This window comes from Gasterosteus aculeatus, chromosome 3, assembly GCF_964276395.1.
Source record: "Gasterosteus aculeatus chromosome 3, fGasAcu3.hap1.1, whole genome shotgun sequence".
Classification (NCBI taxonomy): domain Eukaryota; kingdom Metazoa; phylum Chordata; class Actinopteri; order Perciformes; family Gasterosteidae; genus Gasterosteus; species Gasterosteus aculeatus.
The window spans coordinates 6,893,534-6,909,313 of NC_135690.1; the positions used below are offsets into that span (position 1 = coordinate 6,893,534).

The window sequence follows — 15,780 nt, forward strand, 5'->3', positions numbered from 1 at the left end:
AGCGATGAGTCTCACTACAGCAGTGCATGCATTTGGGATTTGGAGTGAATTGTCCCTTTAAACACTTCGAATAGCCACATGGCTCCGTTGTTTGAGACGGCAGCTGAAGTGCTGATAGCGATCAAGATATGGATTAGATGAATAAACCATAAGCTAACAAGTGGAGCATGTATTGGTTTATATTGCGGCTCCCACAGTAGAGGCGCTGCGGTTTTAGTGTGTGATCAAGTTTGATCTAATCTGAGAAACAATTGTGACAGATGTTCCACTACGAGGGAATAAAAGTCGAGCGTTTGACGAATAAGAAGCAAAGCAGAGGTTTGGTTTCCTAGGCGAGTATCATGATTCACTTTTATTAAAAGCATCATAGCTACAATTCATCTTACATGATGTCTCCAAAAAACAAAAAGACAAACATCAAAAAAAGAAGAAAAAAAAAACATTTACATGGTATGTCTGTAAACTTCAAGGCTAGATAAGAATTTTGAGGTAATGCTCTTCAGCTTGCTGGCTAAAAGTAACAAAAAGTCCATTTTTTCAAGAAAAAGTATCTAAGTAATAAAAAGGTACCTGATTATTTTAACTCTTTAACACCAGTGCATCAACAGGAACAGAGTGAGACAAAATTGATTGCAGTACTTATTTGTCATCATTTACAGTTTGTTTAGTTTTTCTATTTCATACGACACTGTGGTTATTCAGATAGAGTGTGTGTGTGTGTGTGTGTGTGTGCGTTGGGAGAGTGATGTTGAAACATTCAAAAGCTGCCTTGGTTATTGCTGTCTCAGCATTCAACAGAGAACAAGGGACTTGAGGGGAAAGCGTCTTCCAGACAGCAAAAAAACTGCTCCCCCCCATCGGCCCCTCTCGCCCCTCCCCCCTCTCTGCATCTGCTGGGCTGGCTGTGATAGCAAATGTTAACATGACCTGGCCACTGTGTGTGTGACTTTGTGTGTGTGTGACTTTGTGTGTGTGTGTGACTTTGTGTGTGTGTGTGTGTGTGTGTGTGTGTGTGAGAGAATGGACTTTCAAAAAGTTGAACCACTCGCGGCGCTCGATCGGCCTCGGGGGGGAAAGCGAAACGAATCGGACGCCGTCTGCACAACCCGAGTGGAGCTCCATGTGGAAAGACGTGAGAAGTGTGTCGTCCCGTTCTGGCCAGGTGTCAGTGTGTGTGACTACAGAAACAGTCTCAGGAGAAGGGACCAGGAAGCAGCACTTTGAAACTACCGGGACACCAAGAGATAAGAAAAGATCACAAAAATAAAAGCAATATTAATGTGGCAGCGACTGGAAAAGAAAGCAAATTAAACAAAACCAACCATTGCATGTCCCCCCCCCCCTTAAAACAAAGAAACCTGAAACATCACATCCCTGTGAGAACCACCGCTCCGAATCCATTCACAGAAAAAAAAAAACTCCAAACGTGGTTGGCTGGTTTCGGCGGTGCAGAGCGGACCAATGGAGAGGCCCGAGTGGCGGCAGACCCCGCCCCCCGGCACAAAACCAGCCGCCTCGAAGAGACACAGGATTCAGACGTGGCAGTGGAAAGACTGGCATTCAAACAGTGTGGGACTGGGTCAACAGTATCGGTGCAGTGTGCATTCACACGCTCAAAGGAAAACAGCCGCCTCCCACTAAACAGTCACATGACAGGCGGGCCGGCGGGGTTAGTGTGTGGGTCGGGGGGCGGGACACTGAGTTTTAGTCCAGTCCACCTGGTCTGATATGTGAGAACTAGAAGAAAACGAAAAAAAAAAAAAAGTCTGCTCTGAAACGCTCACGTCAACTCCATTACCCACAATTCCTTTCGCAGCAGCCTGGTCAGACAGCAGCGCCGCGCCGAAATGCTGCTGGTCTTTAGTTTTGAGAACTGATGTTGGAAAGACGGCCGCCAACAACAAAACAGTCCAGACGACGAGGGAAGCAGAAATAAAGACACGAGAGCTGAAAGCAGCAATAATAATAACAACAATAACAATAAATGCACTACTGGAATTCTGTGAGTCCTGCTGGGGGGCCGGGGGGCCGGGGGGGGGCACCGTTCACAGTGCACACTGGAGGAGCTGGAGGATTTTCCCTGACTACACTATCGGTCAGAGAGATTTAACTTAACAAACACGCACACCTTCTGACGCGTAGCAAATATTCCTGCTCGAAAAAAAAAGTAGTAACAAACAGTGAGAAATCAACGGCGATGAAAAACAAAAGATGGTGGTAGTTTTACTTCGGGTGGAGGCGTGTAAACGTGGTGAGGAGAGGAAATGTCCAAGGCCGGTCACGCTCGGGTTTCCGTTTCAGTCACTCTTGTCCTTCTGTGGAGACGTCGCCTCGTCCTCGTCCTCCGGCCCTCCGTCCTCCGGGGCCGAATCGTCTGCTTTCGGCTCGGCTCCGCCCTCCTCTCCACCCTCCTCCTCGCCAAAGTCACTCTTGCCTCCATCCACCTCCTCTTCCTCTCCCGAAGCTTTCAGCCCCTCCTTCTCATCCTCGTCCTCGTCCTCGTCTCTGGGGGGGTTGGCGGTCACGGGATTCCCCCCCAGCGCTCCGGCCATGGCGCTCTGCAGCTCGGCCAGGGTGGAGGCGGTGGGGAAGCCGGGCAGGCTGAGCCCCCCGAGGCCCGGAGGCAGGAACATGGAGGGGTAGAGGAGGCCGGGGGCCATGGTGGAGAGGAGGAAGGGGTTGAACGCCAGCGAGTTGGCCGACATGCCGGCTGCGGCCAGCAGCGCCGCCGTGTCGCCGTTGATGCAGGACTCTGCCGACGAGTCGCCGGGGGCTCCCGTCGCGTCGTGGAGCGACTTCTGCGCCGCTCGTCTGCCATCTCGTCCCTTCTTTCTCGCCTTCTTGGCCCCCTCCTCACTACCCTCAGCCTCCTCCTCCTCGTCCCCTCCTTCCTCAAAGTCTTCTCCCTCCTCATCCTTCGTCTTCGCCGTCTCGTCGCCGTCTTGTCCCTCGCCCCCCGTTGTTCCGTTGGTGTTCCGTGACGTGGCGGCCATGGAGTTCGATGCTGCAGCGGCGGCGGCGTTCGCCAGATTGCCGCCAAACAGGCTGCCTAGACTGAACATGTTAGGGAGGGAGGCGGCCATGTTGGGCATGCCTCCCATTCCGGGCAGCATGAGGGGCAGCATGGAGGCAGCAGCAGCGGCCTGCTTGGGGTCGTTGGGGTGAGGGAACGCCATCAGACCAGCGGCCAACTGGAGCGACTGGAGGCTTTGCAGGGACGACAGGTCCATCCCTCCAAACAGACTGTTCAACAGCAGAGGGTTGATTCCGCCTGCAGACACACAAACACGCGGTCAGGTGACCAGCCTTCCTCAGTATCCACGTGGCGTGTGTGAGAGGAACACGCAGTGGTTATTACCTGCAGATTGAGCAGCAGAGGCCTGGGCCGCGTGAGCTGCCGCCGTGGCCTGGGCGGCGGCCGCCGCCTTGGCGATCTCAGATTTTGGTCGTCGCCCCCGACGACGGACGCCCTCCTCCCTGACAACGGGGCCCGTCAATAGGCGGTCAAACATGGCCTCCGGGAGGAAACCCTGCGTATTGGAGGAGGAAACAGTGATGCAACAAACTTCATCTGTACACAGAATGAGGGTCCAACTGTCTTTGCTACTAACCGACTGCTTGACGATGTCGGTCCAATCGGGGGCTATAGAATACTCCGGGTTCTCCAGCAACCATCTGGGGAGCTCCTTCATGGGTGGAGCCATAGCTCCGCCCATCTGAGGGGCAGGAAGATCACAGTTAGTACAAGAAGCAGAGAGAGAAGGGATACAGAGCAGCAGTGGCTGACGGGGGGGCGGCGTCCCCAGTGTGCTTGCCTTGCGTCCGTTGCGTCGGTTGACTACAGGCACTCGCTCTTCTCCGGTTAGGGTGTTGATGTCGATCTTGTTGGGGTTTCGACAGCGGTGGCGCTTCTGCTTGGGCTTGGAGAACTGAGACAGCAGTGCATCATCGCTCTTCTGTGGTAGGAGAAAGTACGAGGGGAGGGGGGGGGGGGGGGTAACATTGGGCATTAGCGCATTAAGATGAGGCTCACTAATAAAGGAGGTAAAAAGAGGAGGACGTACTGGTGTGAATCCAGTCATGTCCATGGTGTATGTAGGGTGCTGCCTCAGCCACTCCCCCAGCTCCTTGTTGGAAACCGCTGCCTCCTCCTCCTCCACACTGCCTGAGGCCAGAGACCGGCCACTGGGGCTCTGCTCGGGGACGCAGAGGGGTCTTTGGGCCCGGGCAGAATCCTTAACCCCCTCTGCACCTGAGACTTTTGTTCCATCGGTGTCATCCTGAGTGTCCAAGAGGAACATGGAAAGATGAGTTGAAAGACAACATTCGTACCGTTTTGATAAATCTCTATCGTCTAATTCAAAAACACTTCTTACCCCTCCTGCTCTCTTGTTGCCCATGAACAGCAGGTCCAGACCTTCCACATTTTTCCTGCGGCCCCGCCTCCTCCTCATGATTGGCAAGTCAGCCTCCATTGAACCGTTGGCTCTGTGACCGGAGGGCGGGGCTTGCTGCAGTAACTCCATCTGGGCCTTGAGTGAAGGGCTCGTCACCAGGGCACTGGGGAAGCCGGCCAACGAGGGAGCGGCCTTGTGGTGATGGTGCATCCCCTGAGAAAGACATGAGCAGATTTTAGTCATTCGTCTGGTTTCATTGGCCTTTTCTGTTTTAATACGGTAACTTTTGGTTTTCGCTAGTATGGCAATACCCTCTCTGATAAAGGCCTTGAACACTGAGGTTGAGATAAAAACGACGGTTCTCATCTGAATAGCGAGGGCTTTTCTTTGTGCAAGGTAAAAACCCTTCGCTTCGCTAGCAGTCGCCCTCTGACGGGGTTGGTGTAGCAGCTTCGCTTCGGCCACCAAACCTTTCAGTCAAGGTGCGTTCATATTTGCGCTGCTAGTATGAGAGCGTCCTACTTATATTTTAAGCTTTTAAAAGCATATAAATGTTTTCAAACTAATCTTAAATGAACTGTTTTGATATAACAAATTTCCATGACTTTTCCAGGCTGGATGGGAAACGACCATTTTAAAATTCCATGACTTTTACCGGTTTTCCATGAGCGTACGAACCCTGTTTTGGTGGCATTGTATTCTAACAGAAAGTATGGGAGTACTCCAGATAAAAACATTGAAATGCAGCAGCCGGGCTCACCTTAGTGAGGTCGATGGCCTGGCTCTGGGACTCGGCGGCAGAGTGACTCTCTCTCAGCTGCGCCACCATCTCCATCAGGTTGCGCCTCTTGGCCGCCCTCTCCGCCTCAATTTCGATCTTCCTCCGCCTCCTCCTCCTCTGGCGAGGCGCAGTCAGGCTGAGAGCGTCGTCCTGTAACATCAGGTTAACACTTAGACCTGTGACTGCACATCTTCTCAGGGTTTGTCATAGCGTTGGTCAAGTTTGGATCAATTCAAATATTGTTATATTTGTATTTGTATATCTAATATATGTATTTCCACAAGCACTCACATGAACCTGTGGCGATAGCGTTTTATCCTCACTCCCGCTGTAAGCTGTGTGGATACCGGCCATCGTCATCTCAGCGAGGCTCCGCCTCTGTAGCGGGCTCTCGGTCACTGTGGCGATGGTGGATGCTGCTGCAGCGACAGCGGCACTGTGCCCCGGTAGCATGTTGCTGGGGAAGTCAAAAATGTGGCGCCTGTTTACGGGCCACTTGCCCTTCAGAACGACCTCGCAGATGTTATCCATCCTGTTGATCATCACTCGGTCCTATGGAGAGGAGGGAGGGGGGGGGGGGGTGATGACTACTCTGCAACAATTGAAACGAGTGACACCACGAGCCCCCGATGTGAGACTCACCTTGGGCCAGAAGGAGAAAGAGTAGGAGCGGTCCTGTAGGGCCTGCAGAGCCGAGGTCTCCGGCAGGTCGTCGGGGTGGAACCCGTCTCTGGCCGAAGTGCTCAGCGACGCGATGCTGTCCTCGTCAAAGTTCTTCTGTTCGGACGCAGCGCTCACTGTGCACGGGGGGGAGAAAGCGCGCTCTTAATTTAGGGCCGACACGTATGGTTACCACGGGATCCACATTAGTTTCCATTCTCTTGCCACAGTGTAATAGAACACCAGATGTAAGCTTTGTGGTGACGGGCAACTACACAAGAGAACACTTAGAAGACATAAGACATTTCCCACTACATTTACAAGGTAGAACATCACTATCGTGATCAACGTCCTCCTGGCAAAAAACCAAATCCAAAGGTCCACTGAAATCAATGACCGACTTCAATTAACCCCGTTACCTTCAGCCTGAGAAGACTTCTCCGATTTGTCGTCCTCATCCATCCTCTCCTCCTCGTCGTCCTCGTCCTCTGGGCTTTTCTCTGCCTCGGCTGACTTTGGAGATTTGGGAGAGTCTGGGAGCTCCTTCTCCTCCCGGTCCTCCTGCTCTGCATCCTTGTGGTCCGGTTGATCTGTTGCAGTGGAGTTGGGATGCTCTGAGAGCTTGGCAGTCGTCTCTGTCGGGTCCCCGAGCGAGTCTGCAGGAGTGACACTCAACTTCTCTGTGTCTTCTGCCGGCTTCGAGGTCGTCTCTCCGTCTTCACTGTGCTGCTCCTGCTCCTCTTTTTTCAGTGTGGGCGTGGCTTCCTCCTCCTCTTTCTTCACCTCTTTTGTCGGTGAAGCGGTACTTTCCTCTTTGACATTTTCAGTCTTCACCATCAGAATGTCGCTTGCATCTCCTTCCTCAGTTTCCATTTTCACCTCCTTCCCTTCGCCCTCCTCCTCTTTCGCTGCAATAAGGGACACTTCGGCAGCCGCCGCAGCGTTCGCCATCTCCGCGGCGGTGAAGAGGGGCGCGGGGTTGCTCTCCGCCGCTCCCAATGCTGCTTTGGTGGTCTCACCCTGGGCCGCGGCCCGCTGGCCGGTGGAGCGCTGGTGGGCCTCCAGGAAGGCCAAGGCGGGGTCGTTTAAGATGTGGTAGTCTGTCCGGCTCACGCCGTGCTTGCAGGCCCCCAGGAGGAGGTCGCGGTCGTGGCGGCCGTTCTCCCACCACTCTGGGAGGTCCGGGGAGGATTGGCAAAGCTTGAGGCGCTCCGAGAGCAGCGGGTGGGGGAGGACCTGCTCCCGGATGCGGCGGAGCAGCTCTATGCGGTACAGGGTGCGAGAGGCGCGCTCCTCTGTGATGGGGTCGATGATCAGGGTCGGGTCAGGGAGTTCTGAAAAAGGTAAGAGACAGAAAATCCTTTGTTTAAAAAGCAACAATATCTCCACTGGGCCTTGAGCTTTGACCGTAAAGATGTTATTTCAGTGAAACCACACAAAACGCCGTCTCCTCTCACCGGTTTCAGTCTTGACCTGCATCCTGCAGACCCGTTTGCACATGGCGATGAAGGAGTAGTAGTATTTCTCCAGGCTCTCATCCGTTTTCTTGTCCAGTCGAGCGAAGGCCCTGAACTGCGCCCAGTCGAATCTCTGCCGCTGGGTGTCATAGACGACTCCAAAGGTGGACACCACGCGATAGAAATCTGCCTCCTCGCGACGAGTCCATCTGACAGAGACAAAGGATCGTAAATGACGGAGTAACATTGGACGTAACGTCATGTGACAGAGTGGGCAATGCAGGAATAACTACCGTTGTCGTCTTTCCTTGTAGTACATGGCGCCATCAGTCATCAGCGAGCTGGCGCTCATCACCGGCGACGCCTCCGGCAGGAACTGCCCCCCTTTGGCAAAGTAGGCCCCTCCTTTAGTCAGGTACGGGCCTCCATCCGTCATGAACACCGCCGCAGCATCTTGGATGTAAGTTGCCCCTCCTCCCGTTGCGTCGGTAACCATGCCGATGGCTGGCAGGAAGTCCCGGCGGCGGCGGCGGCGCCCGTCGGGCCGGCTGAGGGCCTCCTGGCGGAGCTGCTCCCTGCGGTTGGAGCGCTGGTAGGCCGTGATGAGGCGACGCAGCCGGGCAGTGAGAGCAGAGGCCGCCGGCCAGTAGAGACGCTCGCTGGAGCCCGAGGCTCCGCCCACGCCCTGACCGTTTTCACCTGACTTGGCTACATGAGAGGAGAGATGTTGGGAACCTCAGCAGATGTTTGCTTGGATTTGAAACCGTTGAGATCTTTCAGGTTTATTTGTTGAGACGATGGCACATTTGATTTGAACAAAAAATGGTGTCCACATTCTATAAAACATGCATGAGATCAAAGTTTACCTTCCGCTTCACCGTCCACGTGCTCATCTTTGTCATCCAGAGGAGAGTTGGTGAAGTCCTCCATTTCGTCTTTGAAAGGCATCCGCAGGGGCTTGTACTCTGGATCCTCATCCTCACTGTGGGAATCACAATTAACATTACTGATCAATTTCACTTTGGATATTTGAGGAACCAGGAGAACACTGATTTTAAAAAGGCAAAACATTAAGACAGTGAAAAAATAAGCTTCAGGTTAACTCAGGGGACTTTCAATCACCTTGAGTGCATGAAAGGTTTAAACAAATTAAGACATGTAGCACCGGTTTGCAGTCACATTGTTTGCAGATATGCTTTAGATCTGACTATTTGAATCCAATGTACGAGAGTAGGAGGTGGAGAAGCGACTGAGGAAAAAAGATGAAGCAGAGATGCTCGCCCGCTTACCCCTCAACGCCATCTGTCATCATGTCAGAGCCCCTCTGCTCAGCGGCAATGGCCTTGGCGTCGGGCATGCCCACCCTCTCCAAGAAACACAGGGCGGGGTCGGCTCGCATAGAGTTGTACTTCTCGTAGCCTGAAGAGGAGGAGGAAGAAACAATAAGACACTAAGGCCTGGAAGCCATGACGTCGATGTGCTGCAGACATCGAGGAAAACTCCTAGAAAACAAAAGGGGGGGAAGGAGTTGTGATGCCGCCCCCACACACCATCCAATATAAATGAAGGAGTAGACAAAAACAGCAGCAGAAGGGCAGACCCCAGGAGCCAGCTGCTGACAGGACAGACAGCTCGCATGTGTGCGCCTGCAGGTGCTTATTTCTGCCAGAGAGAGTGAGGATGAAGAGGAAAAGTGTGAGAAAGTGAGCTAGTGGGTACGCGAAACTGTGTGTTTGTCCGTTAGGGGCATTCAAGCAGAACAGATTAGAATGTGCAGATCCCACAGGGACACAGTGGGGTTGGGTTGGAAGGAATAAGGAAAATTTAGAGGAGCACGTGAGATGAGAGGAACACAGAGGAAGTGAGTGTAGAGGACAGGTGGACGGAGCCATGGATGACACACACACACACACACACTTTTGTGTTGCGCCCCCCCCCCCCCAGGGCCTCCAAAGTGAATGAAGATTATGATTACCTATGAGTGAGCCCTTTGTATCCCATTGTGTGTGTGTGTGTGTGTGTTAATTGAATCATAGAGGGTGGCAATGATGATAAAATTATGACAATTACACTGAATATGAATGAGGGTCTCCATCCACGGCTTGTAGTCAGTGAGCACCCAGGGGGGGTCATAGGGAAACGCTACGTCTCAGAATGACTATCAGTGAACCAAGATGTGTTATTATCATCATCATCATCTGTGATATAAACACCTGTAACTACCTGCCAAAGCACACACACACACACACACACACACACACACACCTCCCCCGGTGGCTCCTGGTGAAACCAGCCATCAATCACACTCCCGATAGCACACTGAGCGTGCCAGCTGCGCGCCACTATTGCCATAGCAACACCAATCAACCGGTGGCTGCAGAAGTGGGTGGGATGTGTGTGTGTGAGAAGGTGCTGACATGTTATCGGTGTGTGATGTTCATTTAGAGTCGACCCCGCTGGGAGGACGTGCATCTCTTCTCACCATGTTTGAAGACGCCGATGAGGAGGGATTTGTCGGCCTCGCTCTCCCACCAGTCGGCCGGGACCTCGGCGTGGAACGGCTGAGGGATCCAGATGTCCAACTCACTGTGGGACACACACACACACACACACACACACACACACACACACACACACACACACACACACACACACACACACACACACACACACACACACACACACACACACACACACACACACACACACACACACACACACCGTCAGAGAGTCAAGCTATGTGGTTTGTGTGTGCAATAATCTAAACAGGAAGCACGGCGTCAGCTCCCTCAAGGTTCAAATACGTTTACTTTTCTTCCCAAAAATGGTGCTAAATGAAACTGAAACAGGAAGTGAAGAACCAGAGGACAACCAGCAGAATTGGGAATGGAATGGTTTCTTCCCTTCTTTCCCCATGGAAGGGTTTTCATGTTTTGGAGAGTTTTCCTGTGCTGATGTGAGGGTTTCGGGACAGAGGATGTCGCATGTGTACAGTGACTAAGACTCTGAAGCCAATTTTTGATTTGCGATTTCGGGCTATACACAATAAAATATTCAACCATGTGCATGACTTGGGGCTTTTTTGACAGCATAGTTAATAAGTTAATTAAATATCAAAGCATGGTCACGTTTTGCACCGTTCATGTGTGATTGTGGCCCTTTCATTTTCATAACTTTAAGGTCTTTGGCATCGGTTGACTGTGCCTCAAAGTCTCATTCAGCGGCCGCGTACGTCACTTCCGCCGGGACTCTCTTGTCCCAATCCATCGGCTCCTCTGGACGCGGTCGAGGGACGCAGTCCTCCACGAGCCGGTGTGGAGGACACATCTGATCTGTCCTTTGCGGCCCACAATATCCCAGCATGCAGTGCGGTCCGACGAGGATTTAATTTATTCAGGACGCAGGCGGGTGATCGACAGGGAGGAAGAGTTCCCTTTTAAACGTAACGTTAAGTAATAGAATTCACTCCAATATCTATCGACAGAAACGTTAGAGATAAAATCACAGCTTTATGTTTAGTTTATGGAAAGACTTAAGTTACGTGACCGATGCAGCGTATTATGGTAACCAATGTCGTGACTTTAGAACAAGCTGCTCTTAATTATAACCTAGAGCTGACGCAAACAGGAAGTCCCTCCGTAGGACACGCCGTCCCATTTCAGAGTGCGCTCGGTTCAGCGGTTGTTGGTGGACCAGAAGGCCGCTTTACTTTGCTGAAGAATCCACTTACGAGACGCCACATTTGATCCCCGTTCATTTAGGGACTGAGGAGTTCAAGGGAGTTCTGAGGAGTTCGTCCATTCTGCACCATAGTGCATCCAGAACAAGAGTCCCTCGGGTATTAATATCGGAGCTCACAACTGTAAAAGGTGAGTTGTATTATTAGTGAAGTGTTTGAGGGAGCAGTTAAGGTGCTTCAAACACTCATCAACCACGAACTGAAGAGATAAATCTTCTCAAGGCAATTCGGTTTCCATGAGATCAGGAAGGCCTGAACAGACGACTCCAAGGGGGGAGGAGTTGTGAGATAGTTGTATAAAGTCTAGAGGGAGTCCTCACAAAGACGCGACCCCACCAGACCTCTGCAGCTCCCTCTCCCCTCCACGTTAGCCACGGCTAGCAGAGCATCCCCGAGACGCCAGCTGGTCTAGTTCTGCTGCATCCAATCACCGCGCGCACACACACGCACGCGCACACACACACACACACACAACCCCCCCCTCTCTAGGAACAGTTACTAGAAGCGATGCAACACCAAATTAATTAACTGCCGCTTGACAGCAACGTACGGTGGAGCAGCTAAACTGCGACTGAGCTTAAGAGGTCCACGGTCTTACAAACTACACTTGGTCAGCAGCAGAGCTTTCCGTGCACGACAATGACAAGCGCAGAATAATTATGCGTATTTTGCAGGAAGGATTTAACATTGGGGCACCAAAAAAAATCTCCATTATGGAAAGCAGGTAGAAAAGGGTGTTTGCAGTAAGTTCCAGAGAGAAAGGGTACAATGCACAATGGGTGCAGAGAGAGGGGGGGGGGGGGGCAGGAGGGGGGAAGAAAGCAGGGAAACAGTCCCTTATCTCTGCAAACAGCAGCATGCCCGGCCTTGGCAGCGCACACACGCCAAGACTGGCATGCTAAATCCCTCTGGCATATGTTGGCACCACGGCCCCCCGTATGCTCACGTCTGGCACACACATGCACGCGCACGCACACACAGGGGGGAGATCAACAAGAAGTGCACGTGCTCCACATTATAAATGCAGTCACATCTGGGTGAAAGGGCGATGCGGGGGGGTGGGCGATGAGTCAAGTGGACTGAAGAGAAGGGGAAGGGGGGGGGGCAGATGGCAAGAAAAGTGTCACTTGACGTGGGAAGGAGACCTCCACACCGCCACGCAGAGACACGTGGAGGGAAAACAAAGATCTCTAAATGGGTCAAAAGCACAACAAAGACGCAGATAAGGAAAGTGCGTTATCTCCATCAGAATAGAGAGGAAGCAGCCAAAGAGGCCAGTGGAACAGACAGAAATACACACAGTAATAATTCATGACATCTCTTAACTCACTCATGATCATCCGATACATGAAAGCTTCCCCGTCAACTGTAAACCACCAGTGTGCAGGCAGGGAGACTGCAATCGCCTCTTGTATGGGTCGGATGTGGTTAAAGAGGCATTTCAATGAAGTGTTTACAGACCTGGAGTCAGCGCCTTCCAGGATGCGATCGGCCTGGTCGCCGATGACTTCCTGTCTCAGGTAGTACAGCATCCTCACCCGCAGCAGCACCCTGCAACACGCAGCCAATGGGTCAACAACAAGCAGAAGCTGTGGGTCATTGAAATCTGGTATATCAATTATTCAGTGTGGGTTTTATTGATCAGTTATTTCAGGTTCAGGTTTTCTAATCCAACGATGTACCGTTTTTCTGTGTTATGAATCCGTGTACACTTTGTCTCTGGGTGCAGTTCTCCTGGTCAGATGTGAACCCTTTAAAAGCTTTCACCGTTTTTGGAGGTTTAGTAAAGAAAATATTTCAAAGAATTGATTGTAATGTAACTAATTTTTAAATCTTTACATACTTGAAAATATATTTGTGAAGACTTCTAAGAAATTATAAAATTAAAATTTTGAAAATCGGACTAAATACAATTACTATAAACCTATGTTGGCGAACAAGATTTGTAACATTTCCCAACACGTTCTTCCATGGATGTCTCACGTCCATCCCCCCCTCCCTCCTCCCCAGTAAACATGGATCACTTCAACCAAGGCTCATGGATGAGGTCTGTGCTTGTGACTTCACCGTAAACATTGTCCCCAGGACTTAATGCCAATAACTGATGGGGGGGATAAAGAATGGAAAGGACAGAGTTGGAGGGGATCGAAACTTTGGGAGAGAAGGCAAAGACAGGGGGAGGGTATGAAATTCAGCCACTTGCGACTCACTCTGCAGTGTGTGCGTGTGTTTGCGCATCAATGGCATCAAAACTTGCTGTGTGTGTTTGTTGGCAGGCTGCGTGAGCTCATCCATCAATGTGCCAGGCCTGATTAGCCACAACGCTGTGCTCCAGCCTAGCAGATGGCACCACATAATCACCCCCAAGTGTGCGCGTGTGTGTGTGTGTGTGTGCACGCGCGCGCATGTGTGCGGGTTCTTTCACCCCCTTCCAACAGGTCTGCCTGCATAGCACCTGGCCTGGCACACAGCCACACTCACAAACACACACACGTGCACAAACACTCACAAGCAAACTTCCCCCTCAAGAAGAAGAAAAACAATCTTGGGACGGAGGCCTATCTCCCTGACAACAGAAGAGCCGACCACGGGGAGCCATCCAGCCCGCGAGCCGAAGCCACGGCTCGGCCCCCATTACGTCGGTATGCATTCACTAATGACCCATGAAGGGTTACTGGGCCCCTACAGCGTGCAGGACGCCAGCTAGCACGCTGCATGTGTGGTGGCGAGTGAGGAAGGCCTACTTGTTACAGTGGTGTTTCAGGTGTCTCTTGTAGCTATCCTCTTGCAGTAGGTGGTCAGGATTGCAGCTGGCCAACCAATCGGCTCGTGGAGTCTGCGGAGGCGGGGCCGTGGGCTTCCCCTTCTTGCCCTTCCTGCCTCGAGGGACCGGGGTGGAGAGACCTGGGGGGAGAGTGAGAAATAAGTGAGAAAAAAGAAGAGAGCTACAGATAGAGGAGGAGAACTGTTAACTTCAGTTTGAGTGTCCAAACGTCCTTTTCTAGTCATCTGATTCTATAAAGCGAATCCTTTTGTCATTTTAGTCTAATTTCACGTTAGATTCCATCAGATGCAGATCTGCATCTCAGATTGTGCAATGTTAGCGGGCGCTGTGCAAACACAAAATGTAACTTCATACACAGAGCCCATTGGAGATCAAAGGGCCGTGTCCCTGTGTGAGATACGTGGGAGGAGAAGTGAGGGAGATCACAAGATTTGTTATTTGATTTTGTTAAAGCAACACGGCATGTGGACTTCTTTACGGTTCGTGTTGAAGGCGAATGTGCCGTCTCGTCAGCGTCTCGTCTTAGCCGGGGCCACAGAAAAGATGCCAGAGCACGGTTTTGTTACAAAAAACCAAAAGCACGCATATAAATAACACTAGTGTGCTCAGTGTGGCCGACCCACCTGAGCCTAAATACCCTGGTAGCACTGTAAGTACCAGCACCGTCAGCTGTGATGGGCCACGAATGCACAAAGGCAAGACATCGCTTCAAAGCCACCACTGCCATTGGAATTCTCTGATGCAGCCGTCGTTCCTGGATTCAGCAGGTTGTGTTGGTGCAGTGTGTATGTGTATGTGTGTGTGTGTGTGTGTACGTGTGTGTTACCAGAGTGGTTGGTCAGTGTCTTGGTGGTCCCGTCTGCACTCGGGGTGATCAGGTCCCAGATGAAGCTCTTGATGTTCTCGTCTCCGCGATAATGCAGTAGGCAGTAGGCCAGCAGGGCCCTGCAGATGGTCTCCACGTCGGCCTCCTTCAGGGGCCGCTTGAAGCGACCGTGAGTCAGGATGTCGCTCCACCTGCCCCACCTGAAGACAGGTGAGCAGAAAACAGGAAGGAATTTAGTTCGAGAGACTCACAGGCTCTGGGACTCTACAATATAGTAGAACGCTACAATATTTCATTTCAGACAACACAAAAAGATTAGTAAAACTTAATAATGGGTTTATTTCCAAAGTGCAAGAAGACCACCTCAGTGTCATTACACGTCATTTAGCTGACGCTTTTACCCAAAGCGACCATAAGGATACAAACAAGAAAGTACAATTTCATCAAATAACAAATTTACAACTCGCTATGGATTCATTCAGACTACATCAGGACCTCCTCGTGGGTAAAGCACGGATGGAATAAGTGATCATGTTAAGCTGCTTCCTGTGGAAAAGAAACAACAAATAAACAGCCCTAAAAAGAAACCTGCTCTAGATTGTAAACTGAAACCAGAATGCTTCCTAGACTAAACAACTTCACCGTTACAGTCGCCCTAACTGGAACCATCCAGGAATCCCACTGTGTGTGTGTGTGTGTGTGTGTGTGTGTGTGTGTGTGTCAGAGAGTAAGCGATGTAAAGGCTGATTTGGACGACACGCTGTCCTGTTGTCTGCTGAAATCTTTCCACTGCTGCTTCCAAATCATCACTGAACCATGCGCCCTTCCTCTGAATGGTTTTGGGCGGGGTTGGGGGGGTTGGTGGGGAAAAGACAACAGAGCTGCATGGGCACGGAGGACGGTTCCAGGCAGACAGTGTGATTTTGTGTCCTACAGCCTCGGGCCACGAGACTAGACTGTAACAATAACAGAGCTGACATCCCACTAGCACCACTGCCTTAGAGAACACACACACACACACACACTATAGTGTACTGTGAAGGGGTGATTGTTGTATTATTGTATGATGCTCAGGCTAATTCTAATTAAATAGTGCTTTTTAAAGTTTGAATGCAGTAGTATTGTCATGGTCTAC

At 51.3% G+C, this 15,780-nt stretch overlaps 1 protein-coding gene across 6 annotated transcripts in view; it reads right to left on the minus strand.

Annotated features, from left to right (window-relative positions):
- Positions 1–319: 319 nt before the first annotated feature.
- The window catches only part of chd7 (chromodomain helicase DNA binding protein 7), a 54,771-nt gene continuing 39,310 nt past the window's right edge, over positions 320–15,780 (minus strand). For 3 of the 6 annotated variants that reach the window (XM_078098850.1, XM_078098847.1, XM_078098848.1), the window contains exons 24-40: positions 14,646–14,845; positions 13,779–13,938; positions 12,496–12,585; positions 9,778–9,881; positions 8,585–8,714; positions 8,162–8,277; positions 7,589–8,003; positions 7,296–7,504; positions 6,258–7,172; positions 5,821–6,002; positions 5,470–5,730; positions 5,158–5,328; positions 4,065–4,610; positions 3,816–3,956; positions 3,612–3,716; positions 3,359–3,530; positions 320–3,271 (exon numbers count right to left, since the gene is read on the minus strand). In XM_078098850.1, coding sequence (XP_077954976.1) covers positions 2,298–3,271; positions 3,359–3,530; positions 3,612–3,716; positions 3,816–3,956; positions 4,065–4,610; positions 5,158–5,328; positions 5,470–5,730; positions 5,821–6,002; positions 6,258–7,172; positions 7,296–7,504; positions 7,589–8,003; positions 8,162–8,277; positions 8,585–8,714; positions 9,778–9,881; positions 12,496–12,585; positions 13,779–13,938; positions 14,646–14,845 — 4,891 coding nt within the window. In that variant the 3' untranslated portion in view covers positions 320–2,297. The remainder of the gene's footprint in view (positions 3,272–3,358; positions 3,531–3,611; positions 3,717–3,815; positions 3,957–4,064; positions 4,611–5,157; positions 5,329–5,469; positions 5,731–5,820; positions 6,003–6,257; positions 7,173–7,295; positions 7,505–7,588; positions 8,004–8,161; positions 8,278–8,584; positions 8,715–9,777; positions 9,882–12,495; positions 12,586–13,778; positions 13,939–14,645; positions 14,846–15,780) is intronic. The other 3 variants (XM_040170649.2, XM_078098852.1, XM_078098851.1) reach the window with 3 other exon arrangements.